The following is an 11,476-nucleotide window of genomic DNA, read 5'->3' on the forward strand; positions in this document are numbered from 1 at the left end:
AATACTCCTACTGCCGTTAATACTACTCCTACTGCTAATACTCCTACTGCCGTTAATACTACTCCTACTGCTAATACTCCTACTGCTGTACTCCTACTGCTGTTAATACTACTACTACGGCTTATAGTACTCCCACTGCTAATACTCCTACTGCTGTTAATACTACTACTGCTAATACTACTACTACTGCTATACTCCTACTACTGTTAATACTACTACTACTGCTAATACTACTCCTACTGCTAATACTACTGCTGTTAATACTACTACTACTGTTAATACTACTCCTACTGCTAATACTCCTACTGCTGTTAATACTACTCCTACTGCTAATACTACTCCTACTGCTAATACTACTGCTGTTAATACTACTACTACTGTTAATACTACTCCTACTGCTAATACTCCTACTGCTGTTAATACTACTACTGCTAATACTACTCCTACTGCTAATACTACTGCTGTTAATACTACTACTACTGTTAATACTACTCCTACTGCTAATACTCCTACTGCTGTTAATACTACTACTACTGCTAATACTACTCCTACTGCTAATACTACTGCTGTTAATACTACTACTACTGTTAATACTACTCCTACTGCTAATACTCCTACTGCTGTTAATACTACTACTACTGCTAATACTACTCCTACTGCTAATAATCCTACTATGCTACTCCTACTGCTAATACTACTACTACTGTCAATAGGCTACTACTAATACTACTACTACTGCTAATACTACTACTACGGTTAAAACTACCACTGCTGTTAATACTACTACTACTATTAATACTAATACTACTACTGTTGATACTTCTTCTACTGTTAATATTACTACTACTGCCAATACTACTACTACTACTGCGAAAACTACTACTGCTGTTAATACTACTACTGCTAACACTACTACTACTGTTAACACTACTACTGCTGTTAATACTACTGTTAATACTACTACTACTGTTAAAACTAATACTACTGTTAAAACTAATACTACTGTTAATACTACTACTACTGTTAATACTACTGTTAATACTACTACTACTACTGTTAAAACTAATACTACTGTTAATACTACTACTGCTGTTAATACTACTGTTAATACTACTACTACTACTACTGTTAAAACTAATACTACTGTTAATACTACTACTGTTAAAACTACTACTGGGGGTGCCAGGATAGCTCAGTGGTAGAGTTGGCACCACACGTACTTAGGATGAGTCCTCACAGCAGTGGCCCCGGGTTCGGATCCTATAGGCGGCCCCTCTGCAATGTCATCCCCATCTCTTTCTCCCCCTTTCACTCTCACTCTCGGTTGTAACCCTCTTACTCACATCGTTTCATAGTGTACAACTACTGTTAATACTACTACAACACCAAACACAGATGGAACCAGATGGTCTGCTACTCACGCTGTAACACTTGCTCCCGGTGATGTTTGGACTTTGAAGATTTATCGACTCCTGAGGATAACTTGTTATGATATGACATTATAAATAAAATTCAATTGAAAAGTCAAAGAACTTTCACTTTTTCAGACTGGCTGAAGTCTGGCTATTGATTTTACAACAATCACCAAAATGGTGGTAAACCACGCTCTCCGTCCTGGCTTCAGCAGGTATGCAGCAATGTCGTAGTTTCTGACACTGTGCAAATAAAACACACCTGTCCAGCAAATATAGGAAACATGAACAAAGTGAAGTCTGTTTATTCTTTGTAAACAATCTCCTGTCATTTTCTTGTGTCACATGATGGTATTTGTAGAAGGATTTAAGCAGCATAAGCACGACACAGTAATGTGGCATTGTGAAATCTATTAAAACCAATGGCTGCCTGTACGGAGAAAAAATGCTGCTACCTGATTTGAACAGTTGGCAATAATGTCACTCTCCAAGATTTTGTGCAATGGGGCAAACATGCACAAACATGTTTATTTAATGAATGAACATGGCTCTGTCGCAGGAGTTGACAACCAAGTCTCATGACAGTTTGTGAATAGTAACAAAATACAATCTAATGGTTTCGTGTACAGGGACAAAAAATAATAATTAGAATCCTATTAAATGTTGGACACATGAATGAATCCATGTCACTATGCATTGTCCAGAGCTAGAGACGTAGCATTCAATAATGTCCTTGTGATGTTTTTTTTCTTAAACCTAACTAAGTGGTTTTGTTGTCTAAAGCTAACGTTGGTTTTGTTGTCTAAACCTAACGTTAAATATAGGTGTCCATGTACAGGAATCAGTAGATCTGATTTTCTGACTGTTTCACAAACTGCTGTGAGACTGTGTTGAAATTGAAGATTCTACTCAGCACTTTTACTCTGAGATGATGGATGTTTGTCAGACCAGGTCTAACAGACACAGAACAAATATATACAGAATTTATGTTCTTTAGCAGCAATTTAAAGCAACACAATATAGAATTCAGTCTATATACATATACAACAAGGCATCTTCATTAACACAGTTAAATATATACTATGTACAATATTCACTCCAATAACTCTGCCTGGCAAAGGCTCTAATAGTTCAATTTCAGCTTGTACCTGAAGTCCACATCATAAGTAGGCTGGAGAATTCCCAGACCAGCACGGGATTGGTCAAGAGGTGGGACTTTGATAGCAGGGTCCAATAGTTCCATGTCAAAATAGCACAGCACCAGAGTCAGGAACTGCTTGATCTCATACACGGCAAAAAATCTGCCGGGGCACTTGGTGACCCCAGATCCGAACGGCATGTTGAAATAACGCAGCCGCCGGCCACCGCGGTGGAAGGCGGGTCTCTCCTGACCCTTCTCATCCAGGAAACGGTCAAACTTGTACTCCTACAGGTTGAAGAGCAGAGAAGGAGAGAGGAATAAGAGTTGTTAGTAGGGCAGCACCAATTATGTTGATGTCCTTCAGAAGGTAGTTTATCTCATTGATTAAGTAGTAATTCCATCGGGGTCTTACATAAGGATCCTCATAGATTTCTGGATCGTAGTGCAGCATTGGCGGATATAGAGCAATGACATCATCTTTCCTTATCCGGTAAGCTTCTTGGTTGTCAAGGTGAAGCAGGAAGTCCTCCTTGGCAACACGTACATTCATAGACGCACTGGAAAGACGCATGGCTTCTTTTACGATGCTGTCTATGGACAGAAATACAAAAGGAGACAAGAAATAATTAGGTTCATAACAAGGCATTTAATAATAAAATGATTCCCAAATTCTGTACATAGTGGTTTGTTTTATACCATCTAGGTAATGCCAGACTAAAATGTAGCAAATTAGTTGTTTTATAACTAACTAACTTTTTTGAGAAACTATTGGCAATCTTACCCAGAACAGGCATGTTGTCCAGCTGGTCTCTGGTCAGGTTCAGTTTGGGGTTGTTAGGATCCACAGTCAGACCTAAATCCTCCAGAACCTTCTGTACCTCCTTACGAGCTGCTTTCATTGCATCTGGGCTCCTGAGCACAGATAGGAGGAGCCTGTTAGTCACGCTACTGTCGCTGTTAAAGATTGTTATTGACTTACTTTCATTTCAAGCTCATTGCAATAGCACCATATGTCTAGCTTCCCACAGTGGAATTGAATTGTATCTGTGATGCTACATATTGTATTGAAGTCTAAAAACACTGGTTTATTATTGGGCATGAATTAAATGAAAGAAAAATCAGGTCAAGAAAGTCGCATTTTGTAGCATAACTTTTGAAGTACCATCAGGTATCAGCAATCAGCAATTTAGTTCACTGAGCGGTTTCACACTAAACAGAATAATACCACAAACTGAGACTTTCTGGACTAGACCCTCTCCCTTCCCTTGTATATGTTGATATTTTGTTTCACCTTCTTGATATTTTTTAGTTTCTAGGCTAGAGACACTTCAACCAAAACTGTGGGGTTTATTTACACTTCAAATCGTTATTTATGAACAATAAAAAGCTGTTAGAGACAACAAATATTTTCTTATTCTGCTCAGACAGAGCAAACTAATTTTGCCCGTTGAGACCTTCTGTTTTACTTCCTGAGAGCCGAAAGAAAAAGACACCTATTAGCATACCTGATCATATAAAAGAGACTCCAGAAGGTAGCAGGCAGGGTGTTAGCCTGTGACGCCCACAGCAGAGCCACATGGGTCCTGGCCTTGCTCAAATCATTGAAGGTAGATAAGGAGTCATTCAGGATCATCCTCATAGAGATCAGATCAGACACATTCTCCCTCTTGGACAAGTTATCCGCATGCATGGTTTTTGCTAGATTCTAGATATTTGAAAAGAAAAGACATTCAAATAATTGAGTTTCTCTTATGTAAAGCCTGTATGACTAACACTGTTAGAAATGTCAGCAGGGAGGCATTGTGGCATCAGGTCAAGGCAGTTTATTTTGACATTGCTTTCATAGTTGTTGGAAAAGTCCACTAACCTCTCTGGCACTGTAAGCACTTTTGAAAACATGGATGGGCAGGCCGGCTACCAATGCCGGGAAGATCTTGTCAAACTCTTTGAAGTTCTCCAAAGCATTGAGCACCAGAGCTTTCTGAGCCGCCTGGCGAGCGTGACATTTGTCTTCACCAAGCTCTTTACCAAACAGAGTCAGGTAGCCAGACTCAAACATCACCTGGAGCACAAAAGGACAGAAGGAAACCTGTTAGGAACACTGTTTTCAACACTGATGACGGCTTTGAGCTGAAATGAATACATTTGAAGGCCATTTTTAGTGCTTTTTGTGAAAGCTGTCCTTGTGAGTGCTGTCTCAAGTCTAAATGTATCATATGGAGGCTATAAAAATGCAAACTGAGTATACTATGTCCATATTTGAATAGATATTGTAAAAATCTAGTTCCTCTTGTTTTCTTTTGATGCTATTTTTTAGTTGCAGGCATGAAAATGTTTTTTTGTTGGACACAAATTACAAATCAGTCAAATCAGTGAGTCAATTTAATGCAGAGTTTGTCTACAACAAATTGCAGAGCCTAATGCCTGGTTCACACTACACTATATCAGCCCGATTCTAGCCCGACTGTTGTCAGGTCAGATCAGTAACGTAAATGAGTGTCATGGGCAACAATTGATCATTTTAAATTGTGTTACAGTAGACGACAACTAATGCCTCACAATGTTGTGACAGAAAGTCTAGTATTTTAGATTTTTATTATATTTATCACGGTTGGAAGGGAGACAAAATTGTACTCTGTCATGTCTCTTGGCCAAGTCACAACAAGATTTTATGACTCCATAATCACCAGATCTGACATTGTACCCATCGTACTAACACTAATATCCTGTACTGTGAACCAGGTATTACCTCTTACAGTGTCTTAAATGATCTTGCATGCTTAAAGCCCAATTGCTGACCTTGTAGCAGAAAGCAAAGATGCCATCCACCTCCCAGTGGTCCTTGCTGGGTCTGAGTGTGTCCGACCTGAGCATGACATCCTGGAGGTGGCCCATCATGGTCTCGATCAGGGATGGCAGAGCCTCGCCCTGCAGGGTCTTCAGAAAGGTTTGGTGAAGGTTCTCTGTGGTGTGGCCGTGGCGAGGGTCAAAGCTGTCATGCCCGAATGCCTGGTGTGGGAGGAAAAAGAGGATTAGGACGACTGAAGGACCATCGGTAACATCAAAAAGTCCTCTATGCAAGCAGACAAATATCCTGACAGAAAATAAATGATAAAAGATGAAATCAAATGAATTTACCTTGACAGATGTAGCAAAGTGGAATTTCCTCCAATCCAAGTGTCTGCCCTGTCTGATGACTGAATGGTAAGAGAAGGGGTCACACAGGAAGTGGATGTACTGGCCTGCGATCTTGCAGGTGAAAATATGGCCGTACTTCTTCTGACGGCTACGGAGGAACTGAAGAGGATTGGTCCCGAACTGCAGAGCACAACCCAGGTAGGGGATGAAGCCATTCTCAATGACAGGCTCACCGGGTTGCCTATAGCCATTAACAAGAAAGAGATAGCAGACAATATTCAGTAAAAGCCAAAAAAAAAAGAGCCAGTAATAAGGTCAGTGTTTTTATGTTAGGGCTCAGTAGTTTGTCTAGACTGGCAAATTCAATAAACCCTGATATTTTATAGCAGTCATCAGTGACGTTGTTAGGCCTATTTTAAGGGGGCTGGAGCTACCCTAAATTGTTCCAAAGCCCCCCCAAATAATTTGTCTTTTTATTTATTTGTTTCAACACAAACAGAGCAAACAGCCACTGAAGCAAGAATATGACTTGAATGAATAATATTATACGTCATTATTGGCCTAAATGATCGTAATAATGGTTGTTTTTCCTTCACTTCAATGTTTAATTCCCGGGTGATGTCACTGAATCCATTCCACTTGTTTATTGAGGGAACGCCTAAAGTGAAATCCATTCCATGTTTTCACTGGTACCTCACCTTTTCGTGAATGGTGTATCTTAGACGGTTTGCTCAGGTAGTTTTCTTTTCCTGAGAACACGAGTGGTCACGGATGTGGATGTCTCAGGTCTGGGTGGTGCAGGTCTGGATGTCTCAGGTCTGGATGTCTCAGGTCTGCATGTCTCAGGTCTGGATGTCTCAGGTCTGGATGTCTCAGGTCTGGATGGTGCAGTTCTGGGTGTCTCAGGTCTGGATGCCTCAGGTCTGGATGTCTAAGGTCTGGATGTCTCAGGTCTGCATGTCTCAGGTCTGGATGTCTCAGGTCTGGATGCCTCAGGTCTGGATGCCTCAGGTCTGGATGTCTCAGGTCTGCATGTCTCAGGTCTGGATGTCTCAGGTCTGGATGGTGCAGGTCTGGATGGTGCAGGTCTGGATGTCTCAGGTCTGGATGTCTCAGGTCTGCATGTCTCAGGTCTGGATGTCTCAGGTCTGGATGTCTCAGGTCTGGATGGTGCAGTTCTGGATGTCTCAGGTCTGCATGTCTCAGGTCTGGATGTCTCAGGTCTGGATGCCTCAGGTCTGGATGTCTCAGGTCTGGATGTCTCAGGTCTGGATGTCTCAGGTCTGGATGGTGCAGTTCTGGATGTCTCAGGTCTGGATGTCTCAGGTCTGGATGGTGCAGTTCTGGATGTCTCAGGTCTGCATGTCTCAGGTCTGGATGTCTCAGGTCTGCATGTCTCAGGTCTGGATGTCTCAGGTCTGGATGCCTCAGGTCTGGATGTCTCAGGTCTGCATGTCTCAGGTCTGGATGTCTCAGGTCTGGATGCCTCAGGTCTGCATGTCTCATGTATGGATGCCTCAGGTCTGCATGTCTCAGGTCTGCATGTCTCAGGTCTGGATGTCTCATGTATGGATGCCTCAGGTCTGCATGTCTCATGTATGGATGCCTCAGGTCTGGATGTCTCAGGTCTGGATGCCTCAGGTCTGGATGTCTCAGGTCTGCATGTCTCAGGTCTGGATGTCTCATGTATGGATGCCTCAGGTCTGCATGTCTCATGTATGGATGCCTCAGGTCTGCATGTCTCAGGTCTGGATGTCTCATGTATGGATGCCTCAGGTCTGGATGTCTCAGGTCTGCATGTCTCAGGTCTGGATGTCTCATGTATGGATGCCTCAGGTCTGCATGTCTCATGTATGGATGCCTCAGGTCTGGATGTCTCAGGTCTGGATGCCTCAGGTCTGGATGTCTCAGGTCTGCATGTCTCAGGTCTGGATGTCTCATGTATGGATGCCTCAGGTCTGCATGTCTCAGGTCTGCATGTCTCAGGTCTGGATGGTGCAGTTCTGGGTGTCTCAGGTCTGGATGGTGCAGTTCTGGGTGTCTCAGGTCTGGATGCCTCAGGTCTGGATGTCTCGGGTCTGCATGTCTCAGGTCTGGATGTCTCAGGTCTGGATGGTACAGTTCTGAGTGTCTCAGGTCTGGATGTCTCAGGTCTGGATGCCACAGGTCTGCATGTCTCAGGTCTGGATGCCTCAGGTCTGGATGTCTAAGGTCTGGATGCCTCAGGTCTGGATGTCTAAGGTCTGGATGTCTCAGGTCTGCATGTCTCAGGTCTGGATGCCTCAGGTCTGGACGTCTCAGGTCTGCATGTCTCAGGTCTGGATGTCTCAGGTCTGGATGTCTCAGGTCTGCATGTCTCAGGTCTGGATGCCTCAGGTCTGGATGTCTCATGTCTCAGGTCTGCATGTCTCAGGTCTGGATGGTGCAGTTCTGGGTGTCTCAGGTCTGGATGGAACGTCGGAGGTCCTCTGCATCGCTGCAGAGCGATTGTTCGTCTCTTGCTGGTGGCGACATCGTTTGGTTACCGCTCTGGCCGTTCCATTAACACACAAACCAGTTATTGTATCTGCCCATTATTTCATCTCGTTTTGTGGTTTTGCTGCACGTAACTAGACATTAATTTCTGGTGGACCTGAACCAGTTATCCTCGCCTGTGCCCTGTTGTACGCTACCGTTTCCTTGGTTCGTCATGTGCTTTTTAGCGCTTTCTTCTTTGTCGTTCCAGGATCCGTGTTAGATACATGCGGGCCCATTCATTGCTTTTAGAGGCGCTTGAGGGCAGAGTATGCGCTGTTTGCCCGGTGGCTGTCAGGTTTGATAAATACAATGCAAAATAAGGAAGCACTGCGTGCGTGCGCTGAATATAAACTGTTGCCCGTAAAGTTGGTATCATTTTGTATTCAGACACATTCCTCTTTTTATTTTATTTATATGTGGTTCAATTTGCACTGTCATATGTTTGGAAAAGTTTGATCAATACATTTTGAAAAAAATATATGCACTTAATTACACACTATTTTCTTCATTTGATAAATCAAATTGTCACAATCATTTCATGAGAAGAAGTAAAAGATATTGTATTCCAACTTTATTGGCAACAGTGTAAATTTAGATGCAGACAAGCTTCATGAGAATTTTATGGATTCAAGTTATTTCATCACTTGTATTTAGGAGCAAGCATAGCCTTGTTCCTGAGCCCTCTTTGCCATGTGTGTATTTCTGTTTATTTGTTCCTCTGAAGAAGAGTGATTTTGATTTTGTAAAGTTTTTGGTCAGTGTTTAAGTTTGAGCGTTGGCAAATTTCCAGAGCCTTGTTGATTTTCCTCCCTGTGGAGCGTCCTTTGTTTGTACCGTTTCATAGTTCAGTTTAGTGCAGTTAAGTTTAGACCTTTTCACTGATCCTCCATGTGAGCGAGTTTTTTGTTGTTGTATTTTCCCATAGAGCTAGTTTAGTCTTGAGAGTAGTGCAGTGTAGTTTGATTTATAGCCTTGTCCTTTGATCCTCCTAGCGAGTGACTTTTTGTTGTAATTTTCATAGAGCTTATTTTCTTTAAGAGAAGTGTAGATTAGAGGTTTTTCCTCCTTCGGGAGTGATTTTTTGTTTCATTGCGTTGTTGTTCCTTTTGTTGGTTTTCATAGCCCTCGTCCTTCTGACGACAGTCTTTATAGCCGAATTGATTTGTTTGCACTCATTCTAACTAGGTACAAATAAAACCAGAATAAAGCCTGTCAACCTGCTCCCATCTGAGTCGTCTCTTTCGTCCGAGTCCTGACAGTTATATTCATGTGGAGAGCTTCCTGGTGGCAGCATTGTGTGTTGGAAGATGATTGTAGTTTATTGAAGAAGTCGCTTTGAATGCAGTTATTATCTTGTCTTATCTTATGTTGATTTATAACATCAGCATCAGAAATTCATTTTATAGAAGAAGCATGCAAGCATAAGGAGATCCTCAAATTTAGATACACAATGAGAGGTTACTATTAAAAAGGCACTGAATTAGTCATGAAATTGATTTACATATGTTAAATTGTAAAAGGTGCTATTGAAAAATGTCCAGCCACTAGATCTCGCACTCCCCCCTTCCATTGCAGTCACGTCACAACTCTTGCTCAAGCGCATGCGCCCTCAATGGGTTACCAGTACTTAGCACTTGGGACTGGTACCGAAATGCCGCCCGCTTACCATCAAACTACTGACTTAAATTCAACATTGGTGATTCAATGTCGTTAGCTCTTGCAGGTTTTTACGTTTTGTCCTATGTATGTTATGTGTGTCCAGCAGAAAAACGAAATTGAAATAACCTGAAAATGACTCAATATGATAATAAATTGTTGCACTGAACAGCAGCTCAACTGACAAAATTTAAATTCATTGATTGATTAAAAAAGAGAAGATTGTGGCACCATGGTGGTTTAGTGAATTTGTTTTCCTACAACAGAGGTCCAAACCAGTCGCAAACCAAGGATGTTGCGGTGGTAACCCCTTGGCCATATGGGTTCCCCATGCCCTAGGGTTCACTTTGCTATTGGCTGTCAAATTAAAGCATAAATTCCTCCCAGGAGGATTTTAAAGATGAATAAGTCCTCCTGCACGTTGTTTTCACTGACAAAGGCTGATAGACTTGCATTTATGAAGCGCTTTTCTAGTCTTTCTGACTAATTTCAGTTTATCTACCCATGCACACACATTCACACACTGATGCCAGAGGAGCCGCCTGCACACCAGGAGCTAATCCCCTTCACACACATTCACATGGTTCAGCCTTCTGGGGGCAATTTGGGGTTCAGTATCTTGCCCAAGGACACTTTGGCATGTAGACTTGAGTACCGATCTTCTGATAGGAGGAGGCTCGACCGCAGCTACAGCCCCCCCAAACTGATGATTACAAGTTACCACTGTTGTTCTCTGTAAATAGCAGCCTACATGTCATCATGTTGCTCTCATGAACAACATTCTTTGGAACATATACTTTTACACTAGAAACCTTTGAAGCACTGACGCACTGGGGACAATATTTGTGAATCAACAGCATGCCAAACAAATTCCAGCTTCTTTACAAAAGCTTTTGTTTGATTAGCACTCACTGCATGCATACTTATGTCATTCACAATGCATGACTAGTTACATAAGTGGTCACGTGCATCATGTTGCCACATGTGTTGTTCCGTGCTCAGAAAGAAAAACAGTTGGCAGATGATTACTATTAGTGTTTAATGTTCCAGACACACTGTTTAAGTTCAATACAGAACTTCTGAGCTATAAGAAATGCCTTACACGTTGCATCCAACACATCCTATGTCTAGTCTTACCTGCGTCGTATCCCCACAGCAAGCCAAAGAAGGCAGCAGAGTCCCACCACTACTGCCCAGATCAGAGCCATGCTTATTATCATGGTGATGTTGTTGATGAGGATGAGAACAGCACCTCAGGAGGCTTACAACTGCAGTTATCTGAGCAGTTTAAAGATGTTGTCCTAGCTTCCTGGAGTGTTCCAACACAGAGACTATGAATGCAAAAGGACACTGCCTATCACTGCAAATTGTGCAAGCAGCCTGTGTGATGACAGGCAGAGTGTGGCAGGTTTTTATACCTGCCTTGTGCCGTAGGGTGGGCCCAAGGGCGGATTCAGGCGAATGGTATGATATCATGCCTGAAGTCTGCCAAAGATGCTGAATTGCAAAAGGAAAACGTTTTTTTTTTCTTTATTGTTGTGCAACAAAATGAGTATTACCCTATAAGCCATGATTTTCTATGATTTAAACCTGCATTTATTTTGGGGTAAGG

General features: G+C 42.2%; 2 protein-coding genes across 2 annotated transcripts; one reads left to right on the plus strand and one right to left on the minus strand.

Moving 5' to 3' along the window:
- Positions 1–1,717: 1,717 nt before the first annotated feature.
- Positions 1,718–11,235, minus strand: cyp7a1 (cytochrome P450, family 7, subfamily A, polypeptide 1). Its single transcript, XM_084008493.1, has 8 exons — positions 11,002–11,235; positions 5,692–5,932; positions 5,353–5,562; positions 4,421–4,615; positions 4,059–4,258; positions 3,335–3,465; positions 2,966–3,144; positions 1,718–2,838 (listed from the first exon to the last, which is right to left on the minus strand). The coding sequence occupies exons 1-8, from the start codon at positions 11,082–11,084 to the stop codon at positions 2,536–2,538; spliced, it is 1,542 nt and encodes a 513-aa protein (XP_083864619.1). The 5' UTR covers positions 11,085–11,235; the 3' UTR covers positions 1,718–2,535.
- LOC311012404 (uncharacterized protein) lies at positions 6,257–8,457 on the plus strand (the record flags this gene model as incomplete). Its single annotated transcript, XM_084007869.1, has 6 exons — positions 6,257–6,262; positions 6,414–6,597; positions 6,643–6,822; positions 6,853–7,467; positions 7,498–7,707; positions 8,417–8,457. 6 exons carry the CDS (start codon positions 6,257–6,259, stop codon positions 8,455–8,457), a joined length of 1,236 nt encoding a protein of 411 aa, XP_083863995.1.
- Positions 11,236–11,476: the final 241 nt, after the last annotated feature.

The sequence above is a fragment of the Eutrigla gurnardus genome, assembly GCF_963514095.1.
Source record: "Eutrigla gurnardus genome assembly, chromosome: 4".
Classification (NCBI taxonomy): Eukaryota; Metazoa; Chordata; class Actinopteri; order Perciformes; family Triglidae; genus Eutrigla; species Eutrigla gurnardus.

Bases quoted from the DNA above. Each gene is read 5' to 3' on its own strand.
- cyp7a1 (XM_084008493.1), bottom strand. From the start codon at position 11,084: ATGATAATAAGCATGGCTCTGATCTGGGCAGTAGTGGTGGGACTCTGC. The intron at 5,563-5,691 runs GTAAATTCATTT...CTCCCACACCAG, and splicing joins ACTTTGCTACATCTGTCAAG to GCATTCGGGCATGACAGCTT. The intron at 3,466-4,058 runs GTATGCTAATAG...ATCTGTGCTCAG, and splicing joins AGTCTCTTTTATATGATCAG to GAGCCCAGATGCAATGAAAG.